At 41.9% G+C, this 24,352-nt stretch overlaps 1 protein-coding gene across 1 annotated transcript; it reads left to right on the top strand.

Annotated features, from left to right (window-relative positions):
* Positions 1-1,235: 1,235 nt before the first annotated feature.
* Positions 1,236-24,000, top strand: LOC140246057 (threonine synthase-like 1). Its single transcript, XM_072325502.1, has 10 exons — positions 1,236-1,523; positions 2,515-2,661; positions 12,214-13,007; positions 15,103-15,173; positions 17,665-17,775; positions 18,653-18,927; positions 19,448-19,605; positions 21,100-21,193; positions 22,734-22,830; positions 23,672-24,000. Exons 1-10 carry the CDS (start codon positions 1,338-1,340, stop codon positions 23,998-24,000), a joined length of 2,262 nt encoding a protein of 753 aa, XP_072181603.1. The 5' UTR covers positions 1,236-1,337.
* Positions 24,001-24,352: the final 352 nt, after the last annotated feature.

The raw sequence follows: 24,352 nt of genomic DNA, 5'->3' as shown, positions 1-24,352 counted from the left end.
GCAAGGCGGGGGGGGGGGGGGGGCCTTCAGTATGCCTACCAGAAGTTAATTCATGCACTTGAGTACAATGCACGTGACTCATTGCATAAACCATTGAATTATCTTTTTCTCGATAATATGTCGGAAGCCCCCAGTTATGGCCGACACTAAAAACCGAATTGGTCTCCCGAGATTCGTGGTCCAGACTCTCATAGGTCGAAAGTTCACGCACTTTCCTCAAAGTTCCGAGGAACTCTTTTTTTCTTTTCTTGTTTTTTTTTTTTTTTTGGGGGGGGGGAGGGGGATCGTGCATTACTAATTGACTTGACGCATACAGGTATAGCAGCTCTAATAAAGATCAGAATTTGGAGCAACCAGAGGTTTGCCATAGCAACAACTGACGCATTATGTACTTAATTTCCCAACCCAAGTTCTGAAATCCATTCGATATCCCGGCTTGATTATGCACATGCAGTGGTAAGACTACATAATAAATGGAGGAATGTTGCATGGGCGTCATATCATCGCACACACGAATCGTTATGCCCTGCTTGTTCTCACGAAATACCGGAATGATATCCTCGGTTTGATGTCATATTCCGAGGCTGAAGGCAGTAAATATTTCTCTTTCGTGAACAACCATGCAGGGGGTGGGAAAACTAATCTGCATGCAGTGGTCGAAAACACTGCATGCTGTTTAGATTTTCGATTGGCGTATAATTACATCAGGGAGGTGAGACGAAACCGCTCTGATAGGAGTTATCGATCATTATAGTCTGCCACGTGCATGCTAGTGAGCTAGGATTGCATCAGTTTGATTACGTTAGACTTCTTAAAGCTTTTTCTTTGAATATTGTTTATTCAAACAATTTATATAAAACAACATTAGTGAGTAAAGGTTTAAAATTTATTTAAACACAATCCTATCATATTTTTCGATGAATTATAAATTTGTATATATTTATTATTCAATTCATGTGAATAAAAAAGGGGATAAAAACGTAACACAGCCCAGTTCAGACAATACCAACAAGACAGCTCCTCTATTGAGCACAGCTCCTTTGTTTACATGACAAACACAATCACAACTAACAGGTGGTATGCCTGCGCCCTTCTATCAGGGATCAAAGAACATGAGGGTGCTGTGTGTAGGGTGTGTACATCGAAGTGGAAAATCCTGACACGCTGCATTGTAGTAGGTAAATGATGAATAGGGTTGCGTAGTTCCATAGATGGTGCATGTTTGTCTGTAGAACGTTTCTGAACTCTATATTTGTTGTTTCTTTTTCATCTGGAAGGTGATCAACATCTGAAAATTCATTTTGAAGTATTATTGCCGCATATGGCCAAGAAGGGTGATGTTTTTGCGCAGATTATGGCACAGAAGGCAGACAGTGAGCGGCTGGGTGCCCGTGAGTTTCACAAGTGGGCCCCTGGTCGTCGAGGTCCCGTTTCTTGATCGAGGTGCCTGGAGAATTTTCCCTGTTTCGTGTGGCCATCGTCGGCATTTCTTTAATACGTGTCGCCGCCGACAAGAATGTCAGGTATGTAATATATAGGGGAAACTCGAGATCTTGTGCCGATGTTCATGAGAAGATGATTAATAAATGGGTACTAGTAATTACTCCAGCTTGGACTTGTGCATTTTACATATCATGTAAATAAGGAAACAGAAATGTAAGATTTAAGTGTCTTCATCTAAATGGAGTAAATGAATATGTTATGTCCAAGAAGTGGCTGACCCACGCTTAAACCTCTGCTCTGGCCGTAAGAACACGGCCCACTGATGCCGTCGAAATGTAACACACCCAACTGATCTGAACTGGTTTGCATATAGGCCCTGAGGTCAAATTGTAGTTATATTTTTTTCTCATAATATCACAAAGAAGTATACTGTAATACTATACTGTGTCTCTTTGTTTTCAGATATAGCCTAGAGTCACTCTCTTGTCTGTAGTACTTGATATGCTTATTTTCTAATCTAAGAATGAATTTCCACTTGGTTTGGGTGAATGTTGATATTCACAACAAAGAGTGGAGGATAAATAAAGTGTGATAACCTACCCCTCAATGGTAATCGGCACCTTGTAAGATGTGTGATGATGCTATGAAAAATAAGAATAGAAAAAGATGTTGGGACTGGAGATGAACAAAGCATGTTTCTTTTTTTTTTCTCTTTATCCGTCTTATGAACATTTATGTACTTGTCAGCAAAGTTGTATGTTTGAAAATATTTTCAATTCAGCTCGCAGTGCGCCACCCTTCATACCCTTCCCCGTATATCCCTTCAACCGCTTTACCCCCCCCCCCCAAAAAAAAAAAGCTAATGAATAGTACAAATCTATTGTCTGGTTTTCTCTTTCACTTTGACGCTTACAGTTTTGGTCCTGACAGGCCAATCAATCTCTCCTGCCCGTATACCCCCCCCCCAAAAAAAAAAGAAAGAAAGAAAGAAAGAAAAAATCATATAAATCTGTTATCTGCGTTTCTTTTTAAGTTAGATGCTCTATTTCTATACAACTTCTGTCCCAACAGGACAAAAACACTATCATCCTGATGGGAAGCCCAGGAGCTGGGAAGACTACTGTTGGCCAGATCCTGGCTAAGAAGCTTGGACGACCTGTCCTTGATGTAGACAATGACATCTTGGAGTCAACTTGGAGAATGCCAGTCAGCAGCAAGGTCAGACTCATGACCTCCTTCCAGCAGTTTACATCTTTCTCTCTCTCATGGGGGGGGGGGGGGGGCTGCTTTTTTATACTTATGTAGGGACTTATTTTGAACCATTTATTATCAGTGTTTCCCCCTTCTGTTATAACATGTACCACCCCTCTACTCACCAATACATCAACCCACACTACATACATATTCACATCCACATGCATCCACGCACCCCACCTATCACAGACACACCACATATCACATGACATTTTCCCGCTCTTTTCACTTCACATCCATTGGTCCCTGTAATACTGAAAACATGCCAAAATCACCCAAGCCTACACATCATTTACATATTATGAATATTTAGCTGTAACCTTTGTTTCCTTATTTGCATGTTTTGTTATGTTGATTCTGTATATGAATATTCATGTTACAACCTGGATTTTCATGTGAACTCATGCTAAATTACGAAGAATAAACTGGCTACAAGTTAGTTAGCCAGGGGACTCCTTCCAGGTACCACGTGTGTGCTGCTCTAGTCTGCTGTTGGTGTACGTGTGATGAGTGCTAGAGAGCTGAGAGAACCCGAGCCTTACAACTGGTGGCAGCGGTGTGTTTTTCTAGCGCTCTTTTCCCCAGAGAAACAGGCAGCGTTGACCAGCAGCCACTAATAGCCAAATTTGAGGCTATATTTTCACCCTTCTTCGATTTTTGGCATTTTACCGTGCTTCATGTGAATTTTGCTCAGCTTTGAAGGATTTTCATCGCACTTTGTTGGATGCAGTTCAGCACACCTATACTAAATTTATACTCCATCCTGCTGTGATTGAAATTCGCCCTTCATCGTGAATTACTTCACTTTTGCCAGGAGTTGGCAGAATTTTGAGCAAAGTGGTGATATTTCGGAAGTGTGTTTTCACTGTGAATTCTGGAAGGATCAATTCTACTCTGCTTGGAGTTCGCATGACTGTGTCTACACCGTGACTCTACAGCAGTTGAGAACACCCAGTATATACCTGAAGGCAAGTACCTCATCACTGCAACACATTGTGAGGATAGACACAAGAGTGAATTTTGATAGAGGTGAGCCATTCAGAGTTGTTTCCCCCCTGGAATTTTAACCCTTTGGGTGCATGAGTTGGAAGACTGTACTACATTTTCTCTGCTGTATGAATGCTGGTTTCCCGCTTCTTGTTGCACTCTCCTAATACTTACCTTCTGGTACGAGACTTGTGATGAGGTTGAGTGGACATCCTTAAGTGCAGTAAGACTGAAAGCATTGGATACAGTACAGCTATTTTTGGTCTCCCTACTTCATTTGGCACACTTTTGATATGAGTACATTCAAACTTGATCTCCCCGAAGTCTTCACGGGAGAAGATGGAAAGAACTTTGGGCAATGGGTACGTAGACTTGAAGTCGCAGCTGAAGTCCTTCCCCAGTCAGAGAACAAGCTTCATCTCCTGCTCCCAACTAGATTGGCAGGTGCAGCGTTCACTGTGTGGGAAAGTATCCCAAGCTCAGATCAGAAAGACTACAACCTAGTAAAGAAGAAATTGGCAGCAGTCTTTGGGAATACCAATTATCTCACAACATTCAAATCATGCATTGACGCACGCAAGAGACGGGGAAATGAATCCCTCGAAGTGTTTGCAGCCGCAATTACCACACTGGTAGAGGAAGCATTTCCAAACTATGATGCTGCAGGCAAAGAGGGTGAGAAGTTCAGACGATTTGTGGCAGGTATTGACAAGGCACTCCAAATTAAAATCCATGAAATGGGAGCGACAACATTTGAAAACGCACTTGACATCGCTGTACGGGTGGAAAGAGCAAGTAGCATTGGCAAGACAGCATTGCAGCCAGACCAAGTAGTCGCATCCACATCTGAGAAAGAGGATCACATGTTGCTAAAGCTTGAGAGAGTTTTACAGCGTTTGGATGAAGTTGAACTCAAGCTGGAAACACTGCAACTGAAATCCAGCCTTCATCGTTCTGGAAGTCCTCACCAGCAACCAACCATGCCACACACTTTTGAACGACATTCCAGACCGAGACACAGATATCCCAATGACCAGTGGTACCAGTCAGCTCGGTCATCCAGCCCACAAAGATCACCCGGCCCAGGACAAGTACATCAAAGTCATTTCAGGTCACCAACCTCGCATTACCACTCACACCATCATCGTTATCGGTCTCCAAGTCCCCCTCCATCTCACCACAGACGACAAGATTTCAACGAACATTGGAGTCCACAACCCAGGTCAAGCCCATCTAGACACAGATCTGATGGGAACAGAAGATCATCGAGCCCCGACAGATACCAATCACAGAGTTCATACTGGGAACAGTACTCCAGGGCACCACACTGGCAGTCATCACAGGGTGATAGACATCGGCAAGACAGAACAGAGCCTCGGTATCCTCGCATGAACCACAGTCCTTCACGAAGAGTACACTTCGATGACCAGGGAAACGATTGGTAGTTGGTGATGAGGGTCAGTCATCAACTACGTCAACACAGAACAAACAGACCCAAACCCAAAATCCAGCATGCCAGCCATCCGCTATGTCTGTAGATGACACACGAGGCAGACGTCATCCTTCATCTCCTCCTCCGTACATCCCAGCGATTGTGGATAACACATACACTTTGGCTTTTCTTGATACTGGTGCCCATATATCACTGATAAGTTCAGACTTCTACTACTCAATTCCAGAGAGACAACGAAGTCCATTGCAGAAGGCCGCAACCTCAGTGTCATCAGTCACAGGCGAAGCCATCGACACCATTGGCATAATTTCACCGACTGTACATCTTGGAAACAGAGCCATCAAACATCGGTTCTTTATTGCAAGGAACATTACTCACCCCTGCATTCTTGGATGGGATTTCATGTCAAAACATAATGCCTGCATATCCACCCTTACCTCAACATTCTCCATGCCAGATGTGAGTATTCCACTCGTCGATCGCCATCAACACCAAACTCCATTGACGTGCAATGTTTCGCTTATCGGGAAGGCAGTCCTCCCTGGAATGAGTGAGACTCATGTTCATGGCCGACTGGTACCATCACAGCCTGACATCATCCCAGGAGACTACGATGGAATCTTTGAGCCCTCCATCCATGAGCATCTTTCCATAGCAGGTGCGCGGTCCTTATCTCGACCACAAGACGGTGTCATCCTGATCAGAGTGATAAACCCAACACCAGATGTGGTAGAGATACCAGTTAAGACCAACCTTGGGCAATTCCATTCGATCACAGGAGAGGAAGGAGAGGAGTACGAAGTCGTAAATGATGTAGTTGCAGTCACACAACCGAACTCTACTTTCCAAGCTTCATCAATGCTCACCAAATCAGACCTGACCAAGGCGGAATACGAAAAGGCTGAATGTCTACTTAACTCATGCTCAGACGTTTTCAGCACCTCGGCAGATGATATTGGACAGACAGACTTGACATACCACACTATCACAACCTCAACCAACAACCCAGTGCGGCAAAGAGCATACCGAACTTCACCCACCATGAGACTTGAAATTCAACGTCAAGTTGATGATCTGCTCAGACGAGGCATAATCGAGGAAAGTTTCAGCCCATGGGCAAGCCCCATCGTGATGGTGAAGAAAAAGGACAACACCTTCAGATTCTGTGTGGACTACAGAGCACTGAACGCAGTCACTGTGCGAGATTCTCATCCAATCCCTCGCCAAGACGACTCTATCGATGCCTTGTCCTCATCGTCCTACTTCAGCGTCATCGACCTCTCATCTGGATACTGGCAGGTCCAACTACACCCTGACAGTAAGGAAAAGACAGCTTTCACCACGGGCACTGGCTTATATCACTTCAACGTAATGCCTTTCGGACTTGTAAATGCACCAATGACCTTTCAACGCCTGATGGAACGTGTCCTCCATGGATTACATTGGTCTACATGCTTGGTGTATCTGGATGATTGTATCATTCTTGGCAGAAACTTTGAGGAACATCTTGTGAACCTCCGCGAAGTTCTCCAACGGTTCAGAGAGGCAGGACTCAAGCTAAAACCGGCAAAGTGTCAGCTCTTCAAAAAGGAAGTGACATACCTGGGTCATGTGATCAGCCAGACAGGAGTTCTACCCGATCCAGCCAACACCAAGAAAGTGTCAACATGGCCTCGACCAACAAATCCGACTCAAGTAAGATCATTTCTTGGACTTGCATCATTCTATCGTAGATTCATCTCTGGTTTTGCTCAGGTGTCATCCCCTCTCACAGATCTCACCCACAAAGGAAGGCAGTTCATCTGGACAGATGAGTGTGAAGATGCCTTTAACCACCTAAAACTGGCCCTCACAAGTCCACCACTTCTTGCATACCCCGACTTTGGCGAAAAGTTCATTTTAGCCACCGATGCTTCCCAAGACGCAGTCGGAGCCGTCCTTTCTCAGATGCAGGAGGGAAAGGATCGAGTAGTTGCCTACTACAGCCAGAAGCTGACAGAGACACAACGAAAATGGTCTACCTATGACAGGGAACTCTGGGCAATTGTGTCAGCAATTCGTCATTTCAGACATTACCTCAGAGGCCAGGACTTTACCATCATCACAGACCATCGACCCCTCTTGAGCTACAACAAGGTCCCAATCCAGGACGACTCATCTGGGCGCAGAGCGAGATGGATAGTTGAGCTGAATGCCTACAAGTTCACCATTACACATCAGAAAGGCACTGCACATCAAAATGCAGATGCCATGTCACGCCTACCAGAGCACTCTCCACAGGCCATCAGTATGGTAAACACACGGTCCTCCACACGAAAGTCATCCACACATCCGCCAGACCAACACGAGACTCAACCACAGGCAAGTCAAATGACATCCAGTACAGGGCCAGAGAACTTCATCCTCGACAACCACTATGCTGACTTGAAATACCAACAACAACATGACCGGGATATTCAGAGAATAATCATGTATATCAATGACGGACATCATCCAACGGTGAGAGAAGTTCGTCGACAGACCCCTCGTTTACGGCGTCTCATGTGGCAATTTCCACGTCTCGTCTTAGAGAATGACATCTTGTATCGAAGACGGCAAAACAATTCAGGGTCAACTACACTACAGGCAGTTATACCAGAGTCTCTAGTCCCTCAAGTCTTGGAAGAGATCCATGGCAATCCATCCTCGGGACACTTTGGCACCCAACGCACGCTACATCGGGCAGAATCAACATGCTACTGGCCATTCATGCACAGAGACATAAGCAACCACTGCAAAGCATGCATCGCCTGCGAGTCAATCCGACAACCAAATCCCAAACACAAAGCCCCACTCCAGAACATCAAGACTGATCACCCCCTTCAGATGGTCTTTGCCGACATTGCCGAACTCCCAACTTCACGAAATGGTTACCGCTACATACTGGTTGTCGTCGACCACTTCAGCAAGTACACCAACATCTACCCCATGCGAGACCAAACAGCCCAGACAGTAGCCAAAATCCTGTTTGAAGAGTATGTCAAAGAACATGGAGTTCCTGAATCTCTTCACACAGACCAAGGAAGGCAGTTTGAAGCCAGAGTAGTTCAGGATCTCTGCCAAAAGCTTGGTATTCGGAAGTCACGGTCCTCACCATATCACCCCCAAGGAGCTGGCATTGTTGAAAGAGCGAACCGAGTGATAAAAGATCAACTTGCAAAGTACATAGCAGGCCAAGGAGGAGACTGGGACAAGCACATACATCAACTCCAACTAGCATACAACACCAGTGTCCATGCCAGTACTGGTTTAACGCCATACTTCATCATGCACGGGCGTGAAGCAAGAACCCCAGCCACTACCACATGCCCAGTTATGACTCAACCATACGATTCACAGCACGAGTATGTCACCGACATATGTTCGCGACTGAAAAAGGCCTTTCAGTATGCCCAGCAGAATGCAGACAAAGCCCAACACCGTCAGAAAAGAGACTACGACACATCTACCAGAACCATCAGGTATGCACCAGGAGATCTCGTTTGGCTACACGATCCTGTTAATGCAAGGCATAAACTAGAGCCAAACTGGAAAGGACCATACAGCATCATCGCAGCATCACCAGACAGCTTGGACTACAAGATAGTCGACATCCACAACCAAAATTGGAAGAAATTGGTTCATCACAACAGACTCAAACTGTTTCGATCCAGAGCCTTTCTACAGAGTAAAGGATCACCAGTGTCACATCCTCCTTCAGGTGACCAGAGTAAGCAACAAAATAGCACCCCAGCCTCATCACCACCTGTAAGTGAAGAGAGGAGACCCACAATTTCCTCTCCACCATATACTTCACTTCCTGCTTCGATAGAGGTACCATGGTCAGCCATCACCCCAACTCCAGCTAACCAGTTCCAGCCCCGAGATGATCAGCAGATTCCAGGTCAACGCCAGGTTCACCCAGCCGACCAGTTCCAGCCCCGAGATGATCAGCAGACGGCAGGTCAACACCAGGGTCCCCCCGGCAGAGACGAGACTGACCAACAGCCTAGGTCAGACTCGGCTCCACGACATCAATGCCATGACCAATCCATTCATCACCAGGCGGCAGACGATTCTGACCATTCGTCACGGTCAGAAGAGTCTAACACACAGCCACCAATCCAACCGGTTCGACTTCGAGCTGAGCCAGACGATGCTGAACGACCACGCCAGCAGGCCAGGGGGCAGCAGACGCACCACCAGCCCATCCAGCACCTCAGACCAGGCCAGATCAACCTACCTGAGGGACGAGTACATCGCCACCAGCACATCCAGCACCCCAGACCCAGCCAGATCAACCTCCCTGAGGGACGAGCACATCCCCTTGCCCACTGCAACCAGGGACCACAACCTCCCCGGGAAAGCTCCACCGGCCTGGAGGTCGACGATCACCAAGGCAACATCCCACCACAACCACCCCGGGAAAGCTCCACCGGCCCGGACATCGACGACCACCAAGGCAACATCGGGCAATCCACACCGCAGCAACGGGTATCTGGTGAAACAGCGCACCAACCAACCGCAGCCCGAGCACAGGGAGAAACCAGGGAAAGACAGGTTACCCAGACTCGTTATGGTAGATTAATAGGCCGCAAAGATTTCGAGATTATGAAATGTGAGATGTTTGGATTTATCAGAAGGATTGGTTAGATTTTGCCAAAAGTGTAATTACTGTGATAATATGAAGTTTGAAGAAAAAAAAAGGTAGAAAATAGGAACATTAAGGTGCATTAGTTTGTTTATGTTAAAGTTGTTAGCAGTTAGTTTTTGAAGGCAGTAAGTGATTAATGGTGTTTGAAAAGCACTATTAAAGTGAGAAGAGTATTAATTGTATTTTGGGTGTATATAGAGAGATGAACCAAAACTATTGATTTTATTTTTGGTTTTGAAATTTATATAAGTATGAGAAACGCCACAGGAAGGTAACTGGTGTAACATAGATGGAAAAAAAATAAACAAATTAAAATTAGAGTAAATGATAGTATATGAATTGATAGTGTTTGTATAGCACAGTGTTTGTATAGTGCATAACACAAGGTGATATTATTTTGATGTGTTTATATGATGAAAGAAGTATGGAAAAATGGGTACGGAAAAGAGAATTGATTAGTTATGAGAGGTAATTTAATACATATGTGTGTAATTTAGTAAAAGTGGATTAAGTAGTGTTGTTAACAGAAACAGAATATTGGTTGTGAACAGAAATGGAATATACTGTTGTTAACAGAATATAGTCGTTAGGAAGGAATATATGTTACTGTATATTTTGATTAGGATAGAAAGAAGGAAGATTAGAAGGAAGTGATGAATAGGGTTAGGGTAGGAGATAGACTGAGAAAGTGTATTTATACGGGAAAAGTGATGTTTAGTGTTATAGTATATATTGTATGTAGATTGGTGATTTTGGAAGGAGGATAGAAGATGAGTAAGCGCAGTGGATAAAGTTGATTTTAGAAGAAATAATAGTAGTTCGAGATGATGGAAGGAGTATATAAAGAAGAAGGAATTGCGTTTTTGATGTGATCAGTGTGATCAGTTTGACAAAATAGGATATATGTTTGATTTCATTTTTTTTGGAAAAAAAAAAAGGTATAAGAAAATGAGGACATTTTATTTTGTAAGAGGAAGACTGATTTGTAGGGACTTATTTTGAACCATTTATTATCAGTGTTTCCCCCTTCTGTTATAACATGTACCACCCCTCTACTCACCAATACATCAACCCACACTACATACATATTCACATCCACATGCATCCACGCACCCCACCTATCACAGACACACCACATATCACATGACATTTTCCCGCTCTTTTCACTTCACATCCATTGGTCCCTGTAATACTGAAAACATGCCAAAATCACCCAAGCCTACACATCATTTACATATTATGAATATTTAGCTGTAACCTTTGTTTCCTTATTTGCATGTTTTGTTATGTTGATTCTGTATATGAATATTCATGTTACAACCTGGATTTTCATGTGAACTCATGCTAAATTACGAAGAATAAACTGGCTACAAGTTAGTTAGCCAGGGGACTCCTTCCAGGTACCACGTGTGTGCTGCTCTAGTCTGCTGTTGGTGTACGTGTGATGAGTGCTAGAGAGCTGAGAGAACCCGAGCCTTACACTTACTTACAGCGGCGGATCCAGAGGGGGTGCACTGGACTCGCGCCTCCTCTTTATTTTTTGTTAAAACAAAAGAAATAAAAAGAAAAAATGGGGGCGTGTGTGCCCCCCTTTGATTTTGTAAAAGCGCTTCCCCTTTACGGAATTCCTGGATCCGCCCCTGACTTATATTGTCAATTGATGCGACGTAGACTCTCCCTAAATTTTATACTACAGTCATCCAAGGGAGACAATAAAAGGTGGCTGCTATTGTCAGTGGCCACTAGAGACAGAATCTTTATCTTGGCTTTGCTCTGGATGTAGATTGATGTGGAGAAATAACACAGACATGGGGCCTGCTTCATAAAGATTGAGCATAAGTTGCAATAAATGGCATATTACATTTCACAAACAACTTCACGACTGATGGCAAGTAATGCTCAATGTACTGAAACTTACGCTTGATTTTTACGCCTCCGCCCGAAGAGTGACAGAGACATTATTCTGGAAATCAATTGTAAGTGTCTTTATGAAGCAGGACTTATGCTCAATATTGAACCTACGCACAATTCACTGAATTACGCTCAATAAATCGAGCGTATGATCAATCACAACTTTTTATGAAACAGGCCCATGGTGTTTGTCACCCAGCTACCTGTCATGAACTTGAAGCTAAATCACCTGTTGTACTCCCATTCTTTTAATGTTAAGGTGTAATGAAATATGGTGATTATCAGACCTAGTATCATGGGTTTTGAGACTTTGCTCTAGATCTAGAGTAGTTACTAAATATAGATAATTATTATAAATTGTACTAATGATGCCTTCAAACAATTTGAGCTGAAGTTGTTCTGCCATGACAAAATTTTGATAAAATGAAAGAATACTATACTGGTCCTGAAGACCTTGTTATAATGGGAGTTACTTGTATGTCTTGCTTTCTAGTTGTCTGAGGTTGGAGGAGAAAGGTTTGTTGAGGCAGAGGGCAAGGCTCTCCTTGGGTTCCAACCTCCTTCAGACGCCGTCATTACACTAAGCGGTTCAAACCCCATGCATGCTGCTAGCATGGCCCACATCGCTCAGTCTGGCACGGTGGTCTTTCTGGATGTTCCAAATGACGACATTCTCCTGCGACTGCAGGAGATGAAAGTAAATCGCATCGTGGGACAAGAAGCTGGAGTCTCCATGTCTGAAATTCTAGCATACCGACAGCAGTTCTATGAAAGGTGCTACGACCTGAGGGTGACCTGTGAAGCGAAGGAAACTCAGGAGAGCATAGCCAATAAGATCATTAGAGTGCTGGATGCACATGATCATCGAAGTGGTTACACTTCGACGAGGGGAGACAGGTCAACACCAGGGAAAGATTTTCTAGAAGCCACCTTGCAGGGCTTGGCAGAAGATGGAGGCCTGTTTGTGCCATCGGGGACACTCCCAAAGATGACCCTGAAACAATGGGAGCGACTTGTGCCTTGTTCCTACCAAGAGAGGGCGCAGCGAATACTGGAGCAGTGGATCCATCCATCGGACCTTCACCCCTGTGTACTGAATGGAATGATCCAGGATGCCTACAGCACTGAAAGCTTCCCTTGCCCTGAAGTAGTACCCATCACCCACCTGGAGGGAAACCAGTACCTGATGGAAGTCTTCCATGGTCCCACAGCATCCTTCAAGGATGCCCCCCTCCAGCTCATGCCCCGTTTCTTCCGGGAAGCAGTCCAGCAGAAGGGAGATGCGAGGTAAATGGATGCTCAAATGTTGCTAGTTATATTCAGATGGTGATCCTTAACCTCGAGGATAAGCGACCTTTGAGGATAAGTTTTATGGGGCGCCAAGTGTTGCATGGTTGATTTCTTGGCGAAATGGCCATTTCATCAACAAAATGACTGATTTCGTAACAAAATTGACCATGCGACACTTGGCACCCCATAGAGCTTATTCTTGAAATTAGCTTATCCTTGAGGTTAAGGATCACTGTCTGAACATACTACTATCTATGGCTCTGGTAAGGAAGGACCCTGCTATGGTTGACCTTCTCCTCTAGTAGAAAATACAAATGCTGTCAGGTGTATTTTGACCATCTCCTTCATAAAAAATGTAAAAGTTGTCAGGTTTTTCCTGTTTGTGAAATCTATTCGCCAATAGACTGGTTGACTAGCTCATTAAAATTTTGTGCATATTTTCATACAAAGACGTGGTTGTTCCTGACAATCAGAAATCTTGCTAGATGCTTGCCTGACATAGCAATAACTTATGTATGCAGGATGGATTTCAGGTACCGGTAATGAACTTTATTTATTTATCAGAAACTGGTTAATGGAAAGCGTCACTAAGACCTCAGGAAAGAAACATTCATAGATTTGACTACAACAGTAAATTAGCCTATTCTATCAAAGTTGGTATACTAGTATTTGTAATGAACCCAACCACATACCTGACAGATACTTGGGAATTGCCTGTTGAAATGGCTGATAACTGGCCGGTGCAGTTTAGCCCATTGCCTTTAAGAAAAAACAAACAATCCCAAGTACTTGGGTCTAGTGCAAAGACTAGGGGGAGGAGGCGGAATTCCGGAATATTGTATGGCAACTTACTAATGCAGTTTCAGTCACCAGTAATGAGAAATTGTGGTGTATTGAAGTGTATAGACTGTGTGTCTGATATGGCCCTGGGGAAGACAGTATGTGAGCCAAATGGGAATGTCTCTTATATGGCTTATTCCTTACAAAGTGGCTATCTTTGTATGAAACATGATTACTTGGCTATATAGCAGGGCTTGACACTAATGGTGGCCCTGGGCCACCAAAAATGAAAGTCAGGCCACCAAATTTCAAAAAAGGGCAAATTTGGTGGGTGGCCCGCCTCGGGCCACCAAAATTATTTGAAAAGTATGTCAATAAATTCGTAACTTTTTGCGCCGGAAATTAGCAGTCAAATTTGTTTAAAGGATGGATGACTGTGCCTGAGAGTGAGTGTTGCGAGTTTGTTGAGGTTTATTTATGAGTAGATATGTCCAACTTCCAATTCTTACTATGATAAAATTAAATATTTGACTCATTAAAAAAAAAAAACCAGGACTTTTAATGTTTTTTATTGTTTTTTCGGGCCACCAGATTTTTCTCTCGGGCCACCAAAACTTTGAAATTGAGGATTTTGGTGGCCCCATTGGGCCACCAAACAAAATAGTTAGTGTGGAGCCCTGTATATAGGCTTTTCTGTGTGTTTGCAGCGAAGCAATCTGTGACATGAAACGGCCATGAATAGACAAAGAGTGGCATGCAAACCTCTAAGTGGAGTATAGTTACCTCCACTTTGTCATTATTATTTTAAAGATGTTTGTGTGTGTGTTCTTTGGCAATGTTTAGAGAAATATTGAGTGCAGTTTGCTTTCATTTGCCAGTAGCAGGTACTTCATTCTAGTACAAGTAGCCACCTCTGGTATTATAGGAATGTATATATATGCGTGTCATTTTGCAATGTTGAGTGAAAATTGACTGCACTTTTTTTTTTTTTGCCAGTCACTAGCACAGTAGCAGATACCTCATTCTAGTACCAGTAGCCACCTCCGTTATTATAGGAATGTGTGTGTGTGTGTGTGTGTGTAGTGTGTGTGTGTGTGTAGTGTGTGTGTGTGTGTAGTGTGTGTGTGTGTGTGTTGTGTCCTTTGGCAATGTTGAGAGAGAAACTGAGTGCTATAATTTTCCCATGGGCATGCAGGTACTTCATTCTAGTAGCCACTCTGTTATTATAGGAATGTGTGTGTGTGTGGTGTCCTTTGGCAATGTTGAGAGAAAAACTTAAGTGGAATAATTTGTTTTATTTTCCCATGGACAGGTACCTCATTCTAGTAGCCACTTCTGGAGATACTGGCAGTGCTGTTTTAGATGGCTTCAGTGCTTCCAGTGGTAAATGTCACCCCCCCCCCCCCCAACTAAAATATATCAGCCTCTTTATTTCGATTGTACGGTATAGGAATTTGTAACTTTTTGTTAAAGGACAAGTTCACCTTCATAGACATGAGGGTTGAGTGAATGTAGCAATATTAGTAGAACACACCAGTGAGAGTTTGAGCAAAATTAGACAATCCGTTAAAAAGTTATGAATTTTTGAATTTTCTGCTCAGTCACGGCTGGATGAAAAGACTACTATAGCTTGTGATGTCACATGAGTACAACGATATAAAGAAAGAATAAAGAAAATTCAACATATTTCCATTTTTTTCGCATAACAAAAGAACACTCGACTTCTCTCTTTCAGAAGGCAAGGGGAATAATATTTCCCTTGACACATGTCAGTAACGAGTCGAAGAAATGTGCACTTTATTAAAAAAAAAAGTTTTCTGAAATTCTCTTTTTATTTTCCTTGTACCGTTGTACGCATGTGACATCATACACTGCAGTAGTCTCCTCATTCAGCAGTGATTGCGCAGATGCTTTAAAAATTCACAACTTCTGAACGGAGTGTCGGATTTTCCCCAAACTTTCACTGATGTGTTCTACGAATATTGTTGCATTCACTCAATCCGTATGTGTATGAAGGTGGACTTGTCCTTCAAAATATTCGTAACTTTTGAACGGATTGTCCAATTTTCCTCAAACTGTCACTGATGTGTTCTACTGATATTGCTGCATTCTCTCAATCCTTATGTATATGAAGGTGGACTTGTCCTTTGAGACTTGACATTCAAAATCATGAAACTTTACATTTTGCATAATACTCAGTATTGATTATCATTTTATTTTATTTTATTTCATTTATTTGGCAAAGTATAAAACAATATACACATCATTACAAAGAAACAAATACATGCCAGGACTCCTAAGAAGCAATTATGTGCTTGTCGCTGCATGGAGCCCTCAAACAAAAAGAGGTAAAATACATTCAACCAACACTTGTTGATTATCAGCTCATGTTGTTGCACTTTATGTAATGAATTGACCAAGTATATGCATGTATCTTGTGAAAAAGACTCGCTGTTGTATGCTCATGTGACCCTTGCAAAAAGATCTGACTGCATGACTCTTCACAATTCTTTGATCCCTCTACTGGCTCCATATATACATTAATGTATCATCTTTAAAGTTCTTGGTGTATAAGATTTGTAATAATGTTGCCCTATCTTATTTTAGATTTGAATTCTCTCCACTCCTCTGTACATAATGTACTTAAAGGACAAGTTCACCTTCATTAACATAAGGATTGAGAGAATGTAGCAATATTAGTAGAACACATCAGTGAAAGTTTGAGGAAAATTGGACAATCGATGCAATTTGGTTATGAATTTTTAAAACTTTTGTGTTGAAACCGCTGGATGAGGAGACTACTAAGGCTCGTGATGTCATGTGAGTACAACAGTATAAAGAAAATGTAAAGAAAATTCAACATATTTTCACTTTTTTCGCATAATAAAAGAGCACTTGAGAGCACTTTTTCTAAAGGCAATGGGAATAATATTACCCATAACATATGTCAGTAACGAGTCAAGGGAATGTGTACTTTTTTCAAAAGATGAAATTTTGTGAAATTCTCTTTATATTTTCCTTATATTGTTGTACGCATGTGACATCATACACTGCAGTAGTCTTCTCATCCAGCGGTGACTGCACAAAAACTTCAAAAATTCATAACTTTTGAACGGATTGTCCGATTTTCCTCAAACTTTCAATGAAGTGTTCTACTAATATGGCTACATTCTCTCAATCCTTATGTTAATGAAGGTGAACTTGTCCTTTAATATGTACTTCAAGCTGATCTTTCCATTCTTCCTCTAATCCACAATAAGCCAGTTGGGAATTAGCTCATGCACACATGGGTACAAATGACCTTTCTTTTTTCTCAGTTGGTTAGACACTTCACTCAATTCAAAGCAATATCATATGTTAGTTTGCCCAACATAACGATTCATGGAACTCGCATTCAAGCAAAGAATGAACCTGCATAGATCAAGTGACCAGAATGGTTATCAATCAACACTTCGGGAAGTGTCCATTTCATGTGCTGTGTTATATGCATTACATGGAAACTAATTAGGAATGGAACTAATGGAAACTCCCTTTCACATTCAAAACACTCAAAAGTAGACAAGTTTAAATCAGTGCTCAAATCTTATCTATTTAATCAATCATAATAAATTTTCTTTTTTCTTGGGGGGGGGGGGGAGTGCTATATAAATGCATATTACAGTGTTGGTAATATATTCTATATTTGAATTCAACTTTTCTGTTCTGTATCAATGTGCTTAGAAATGCCCATACAAAGCACTTTAGTAATGGTATTTTGTTCTTTAATGAGCTATCTTAGCAGAGTGCTCTCTGATCAGAGATTGTCAGAATAATGTAAAACTGTCCACAATGATGTTTCTTGTTTGCTTTTTATATGTTTCTATATATTATCCAGGAGAAAGTGATATGGGTGTATCTGTGATGGTGTTCTACCCAGAGGATGGTGTTAGTCCCATACAGAAAGCTCTTATGACTGCTGTAGATAGTCCCAGTGTCAGAGTTATTGGTAGGTAATTGCTTTCCCCCAAGGTCATAAAAAGCTATGCCGAAAACTTTTCAACCTAGACATAAAATATTTAAAGCCACTTTTATTACAATGTTATGATGTTCTCTGCAGAACATTGTATCATGCAAAAAAACAAAACAAAAACAACCTGAAATGAACCTCATCTCCACCAGTAAAAGAAGACCTTATTAGAATTTTACTTCTAGTCTACTACCAGTGAAAGGTCTAATTTGGATATGTCATTGTAAGATCAAGATATTTTCTTCTTAAAACGCTTGACTTTTAATTTTCAAAGCTCCCTTTCTGTGCTTTTTGTGTTCACTTTTTTTTTTCATTGAATGTAATATGAACATGGAGTCAAGTTAAGTGTATGGCCAGCCAAGTTTCAAAGAAATGACTGGTCACCCTGTCTGTGGATGCCCCGTTTGGCCCTACAATATCTTGCCCCTGTGCCTAGGTCTGGCAGGCAGTACTGCATTGTGCTGTGTGTCCACGTTCATTCTCCAAGCAACATTCATATACATGTGTCATTTAACAAGCGGCTTGTTATCAAAATCCTGTCCATATCAGCTCCCCTATGCTATTGCATATTTCTAGCCCCTGGGAAATACTCTAAGGTCAGCTGAAGAGGCTACTGCTCTTGAACACTCATCTAATTTAAGCGATTGAGGATCTTCTGCCTCACATACTGACCTGGGTGTAGTTGTATCACTTTTGAATTTACAGCTTCAAGTATACACAAAGTCGTAGAGATGACTTTACTTACAAAAAAGGGGGAAATGGCCCATATTCTTCTACCTCCATATGGCAAACACACTCTGATTATCTAGCTGTTTTCCTCTCTCATCTTTACCCCTTTTTTTTTTTTTGAAATCAGGTGTGGAGAGTGACTTTGATTTCTGCCAATCAGCTATCAAGCAGATCTTCTCATCCGCTTCCTGTGATCTCCGCCACACTTTGCTCAGAGACCACAACATCAAGCTGAGTGCTGCCAACTCCATCAACTGGGGTCGACTGCTGCCCCAGGTGGTCTACCACGCCTCCTGCTACCTGCAGCTGGCTCAGAGGGGTGTGGTCAAAGTTGGGGAGGAGGTGGACCTATGTGTGCCCACTGGAAATTTCGGCAATATTCTCGGGGCCTTCTATGCTAAGGTACAATCTGAATAAGCCACTAGTGTATTTAGTCTTATTGGAGACTAGTTGTGAACACCACTTTTTCCATGTAATTTTCGAGGCTCGATATTGGATCAAGTTGACCTTATTTGATAAAGAATCTTTCTGGCTGTAATGTAAAACTATCTTGCAAATTTTCCAAATGAACATGATGGTTTTGCAGATTGGAGATAACTCATACCAGGCAAGATCCCAATGCCAATAGTAAGCAAAGAAAATTGAAGAAATCTATAAAACATACTGATGATTTTTCCAAACTCTGATATATGGCACTTTGACATTATTTCAAGCTGTAAAGCTTCGTTTCATTTCCTCCTCTGTTCTGAAAATTGTTACTTTGTGGAAGGTTCCCCCTGAGGAAAGAGACCCATGAAGTAGGATGTATAGGTCTTTACAATGAAGAATTTATCCACATAAAAAAATGTTGAGTAGATGATAATATGATGTGAAATGCAGGGATACACATGTTTGATTAGACATCTTCTGTGATTATACCCAGCTGATGGGAATCCCGTTTCGTCGCATGATCTGCGCCTCCAACACCAATAATGTTCTGACTGACTTCCTATCCACCGGTGTATATGACCTCCGAGGACGACCCCTGCAGGTTACAATGTCACCAGCCATTGACATCCTCAAGTCGTCCAATCTCGAGAGGTATTTGTGACTAACAGATCTTTCAGACGATAGAAAATTTCTCTCTTTAATCATGTTCATGCATCACGATTACAATCTTTGATTTGAAGTTTGGTGGTTCACACTTTCTGACCTGTCAATCAAGCTCTTTAAGCACACGTACACTAGCTAGTGAAGCAAAAGCAGATTGCATCACATTTCACGAATCAAGCTCAGCTCTGCCTCTTCAATCATGTTTTACAGGTCAAGTTTTCGAGATGGGCAGTGCACACCAGAAATTGAGCAAATCAAGATTTGAAAACACCTCCACACATGGATTTCCAAATAAAGATTCTAGAATTGTGATCACAATGGCTTGCTTACAGATGCAGGAAATATCTAGATTACAGTCATGAAATCATGATTAACAGGAGATATTTTTCTAAAGTCTGAAAGGATGGCTCATGTATGTGTAGAGGTAGTGGGAGTGTTTAGGGGATGGGGGCTGCATTAGTCCTTTGAGCGCTCAGGCATTTAGCTGTAACTAGCTTGACTTTTTCATCAGTATTCAGATAATTCCTCCAAACTTGATGTGTAAGTTAGCCAGTCTGCTCAGTCCTACAGGAAGGCCATGGTCACACAATAAAGATTAAATGGATTTAATATTACCTCCGTTCACTGGCAATTCAGTTTTCAAACATCTGTGCTAATCCACAAAGAAATTAGTACAGTTGTATTTATTGCATATAGTGGAGGTTAAATGTGATGATGAAGGGAGGTTGAGCAGTTAGCAGCTGCTTGTGTATTAGGTATTTTTAGTAGACATGAAGACATACCAATTGTGACTAAAGGGAGGATGAGGGTATTTCAAGTTTTATAAGTCACTATTTGAGGAGTGCTGGAATTCAACTCTATAATGCTGCATCATCACAAACCGTATTTCTTGCCTTAAAACTTGTACATGATTTGACATCAAATTAATGACTAATACTTGCACACATTGCAAAGTGCTCCGCTTACTTCTCAATTTGCATGTGATTTTTCGCCCATTTATATCCCAAAGGGCAGGAGGTTTTCAAGGGACATTGATATCACCTGTACTTAACACTATTATGCATGTTTTTGATACCAGTGCTGTGTTGACATGGCCTTTGGCTTATATTTCTTATCCATGTAATAGACTTTGTATCAGTCATGTTCATGACATGAAACATGTTTTTGTAAAGGAATGTGCATCAGATGTGTAACAAACATTAAATCCTTACTTAATGTGTCAGTATTATAAGAACTTTCTTGAAAACCAAATACATGTAGTGAAACATAGAGACTCAAATTGCTAAGAGGGAGTGAACTCTGCCATTACTTACATGAGATGCCATGTGATACAAATTCAAATTCAGTTATGACGATAGTAATATTAAGGACATTTCTATTGTGCAGGTACATGTACTATAAAGATATAACATACTGCACAGTACAAAACACTTTGTGCCCACCATGATTCTATAGAGTCCTCTGTTGTTGTTTTTGTTTCAGGCTGTTATATTTTGCAACAGGCAACAATGGACAACAGGTCCGTGCTATGTATGATCAGCTTCAGCAAGAGAAATTCTTCTCAGTTCCAGACTACGTAAGTACACTTCGTACTTAGGAAGTAGTACTTAGTAAAAGGAAGATTACACAAGAGCTGTTGAGTACCTTACAGTACCTTTGTACAACCTCATTCTCATGAATCGCCAGACATTGTTGTGCAGTTTGCACGCAAAATACTCCCTTCTAACTGACTGACTATTCTCATCCGTAAGACCAGGAGATCGAAGGTATCTTTGTTGTTGGAATGGTATACATGCATTCTCTGTACATCTTTTGCTGATGAAATATTCTGTGTTTCTGTTGGTATGGCATTGTTCTGTTTGCAGGTATCAAGATAATTACTGTATGTGTTTCATAATTTTAAGGCGTAAATGAGACCAAGGAAAATTTGTGCTCTTTTCTTTTTAACCCGTTGAGGACGGACATATTTTGCTACAAGACGCATTTCCCATAGACACCTGCCCGAGTATACTCGGGACTCGTCCTCAACGGGTTAATGGAAGAATATATAGAATTTGTAAGGTTAACCCTAACTAGGCCGGGGGGGGGGGGGGGGGGGGGGGCTCTGAGGCCCCCCCTCGACATTCCCACGATGTATCGCTATCGTGAAAAGCTATCGCCGCAACGTTTCATGACTTTTTTCTTTCGAGTCTCCTGCATCTTTTGACACCAAATTTGCGATGCCCGGGTGCGCGGTTCCGAAGTTGCACATAAATATGTATGTGCATGTCAGACCAAAAATTGCTCAAAAATGTGAATTCGTGTACAATTTCAATGCAAACTGTGCTTACCGGCAAATTTCATAAAGGGATGATTATTTTGCAGTTTTATTGATTAAAATCAAGTAATAACATATTTTCTTGTTATGTCACGGACAAATATCATCGAAAAAACAATAAAAAACATAAAGTCCAAAAAACAAAGAAATACATAAGAAATTAAAAAAAACAATGAAATACTTAAGAAATTTTTTCTGATGGCACAATTTTTTTCTCTTACATTTGCTAAGGACACTAAAAAGAATATTTACACAAAAAATGTGCCTGTTTTGAGCTTTATTTAGTGATTTCCACCAAATTGTCCGATTTCATGCATTATTATGCATGAATTAGCATAATTTAACATAAATGATAGATTTTTTTGAAAAATTAACTTCATGGTACTTTAGATTACATCAGAGGCAATGTGTGTGCCAATTTTTGTCGCGATCGCGCGGTCGACGGCCGAGATCTGGAGGGGGGGGGGGCTTGGAGGGCCCCCCCGGCCTCTATCATCTACCTAAATAGCCCAGCCTAGTTAGGGTTAAACGTGTGATAAAGTACAAAATTTTGATTTCAAATTCTGTAGTGTTGAGCCTGTTGTTGAGCCTAAAATAGAAAACAAAAGGAAACAAAACAAATTACAAAATCTATTGATCAGTGATAATGACAAAATACACGAGTCTTTGGAGCAGGCACTATTTGATGCATCTTACGCAAGGGGTCGACCATGGTGAGAATTTCCCCGCGTAGAAATGGAAGAGAGTGTGAAAAATTGATCTTAGCCATTGATCTCGGTCATTGATTCTCTTCTGGTAGGTGTTGTCACGGATACAAGATGACCTCGGTTTCATGGGAGATTGGTGTGACGAACAAACTTGTGCCGAGGCTATGAGGGCAGTATTTGAGAGGACAGGTGAGTTTACCATATGTCGCCTGTTGGATCCTGCTAAAGCATTTTCTTATGCAAAATACTTGCATAATCTTACGATATCTATTCATTATCTATGATAGTTGTACTGAGCAGCAGTGTACCAGTCTTGATATTTGTCACAACAGCAAAAATATTGGGAAAAGAACACAATTTTTGGCCTTCACCTAAAATAGCGCCAGAGGCACCATGTTTTAGGGATGTCTGTCTGTCCATCTGTCTCACATCTCATCATCGTGATACAGGAAATCCACTTGATGAATTTCCAAGCACCTGACCTTGTGCTAGAGGTTAGATCTGCCAATTGCATTTTTTTGCCTTACTTAATTGTCCCTTCTGCATTCATCTTTTTATTTTGATTGTAACTTTTAGAAATGGAAGTTTTTACCCTCTGACCTCGCACGAATCCAACTTTGAATGTATCATATTTCAGTTTACATGTAGATATACACACACACATGCTAACATACATACAGGAATACCAATACACCTCTACAAAACACATACACACACCAGAGATGCCAACAGTTTCTTTTCTGCAGTACACTGTATTTTGTACTCTGTGTGTGTGTGCGTTTGTTGCAAAATACTGCGTTTCATGGAAAATACTCGTCCCAAATTGTATGACTACGCGTCTATTGCAGGAAAGGTGAAAAACCTGGGGGGGGGGGGGTTTCACCAAAAATATGCTGTTTCAGCCCTCAGAATACTGCAATGCTGTTTGCAAAGTTTGCATCCCTCACACACACACACTACCACCACACACTACCACAATGGCTTGCATGCATCCTTTTTTATTGGTAACATGAATTTCTCCTGCCCAAAGGCTACCTCTTGGACCCACACACAGCGGTCAGTAAGGTCATTGCAGACCGCCACTCCTCGTCCGATGGAACCCCCATGCTGATCTGTTCCACGGCTCACTACGGCAAGTTTGCCTCCGATGTCCTCACTTCCCTCGGACACCAAGCCACAGACAAGGACAGGCCAGAGATGCTACTGACCAAACTAGGAGAGCTTGACCCTCGACCACATCCTCATCTAAACCTCGAGCGGTCCGTGAGGAACCCAAGGATCCACAAGAGAGTGGTAGAGGCTTCTTTGGATGCGGTTGTCAAGGAGGTGAAAGATTTTGTCCTATCAAGAGACAGGTGATGGTAACTATGGAGATGGAGATGTAAAGAATTATATGGAGAGACGATTCAGCTGAGTAAAAGCAGTGTGTATGTATGCTGATTTCATTGATAATACCAACACCAATGCCTGTTGAAGATAATCAATTAGCATGTTTCTGTGAGGAGAAGTTGCGTAGCCTTGAAGATCTCAAAGTTCTAGCCATGTTGTATGATATCGCACCTTCAAAATATCAGTCGATCAAGAACTGTGCATGTATGTATGCAGATTGGTGGAAATTTTCTTCCAAAGTGATTCAAATGTATGACCGGAGTACTAGGATGACAGTACAGACGAAAAAGTGTGAATTGTGCATAGTATTTATACTGTATTC

The sequence above is a fragment of the Diadema setosum genome, chromosome 2 (assembly GCF_964275005.1).
Source record: "Diadema setosum chromosome 2, eeDiaSeto1, whole genome shotgun sequence".
Taxonomy (NCBI): Eukaryota; Metazoa; Echinodermata; class Echinoidea; order Diadematoida; family Diadematidae; genus Diadema; species Diadema setosum.
The sequence above is the reverse complement of the archived record's forward strand: the minus strand, read 5'-3'. Positions and strand labels throughout refer to the sequence as shown.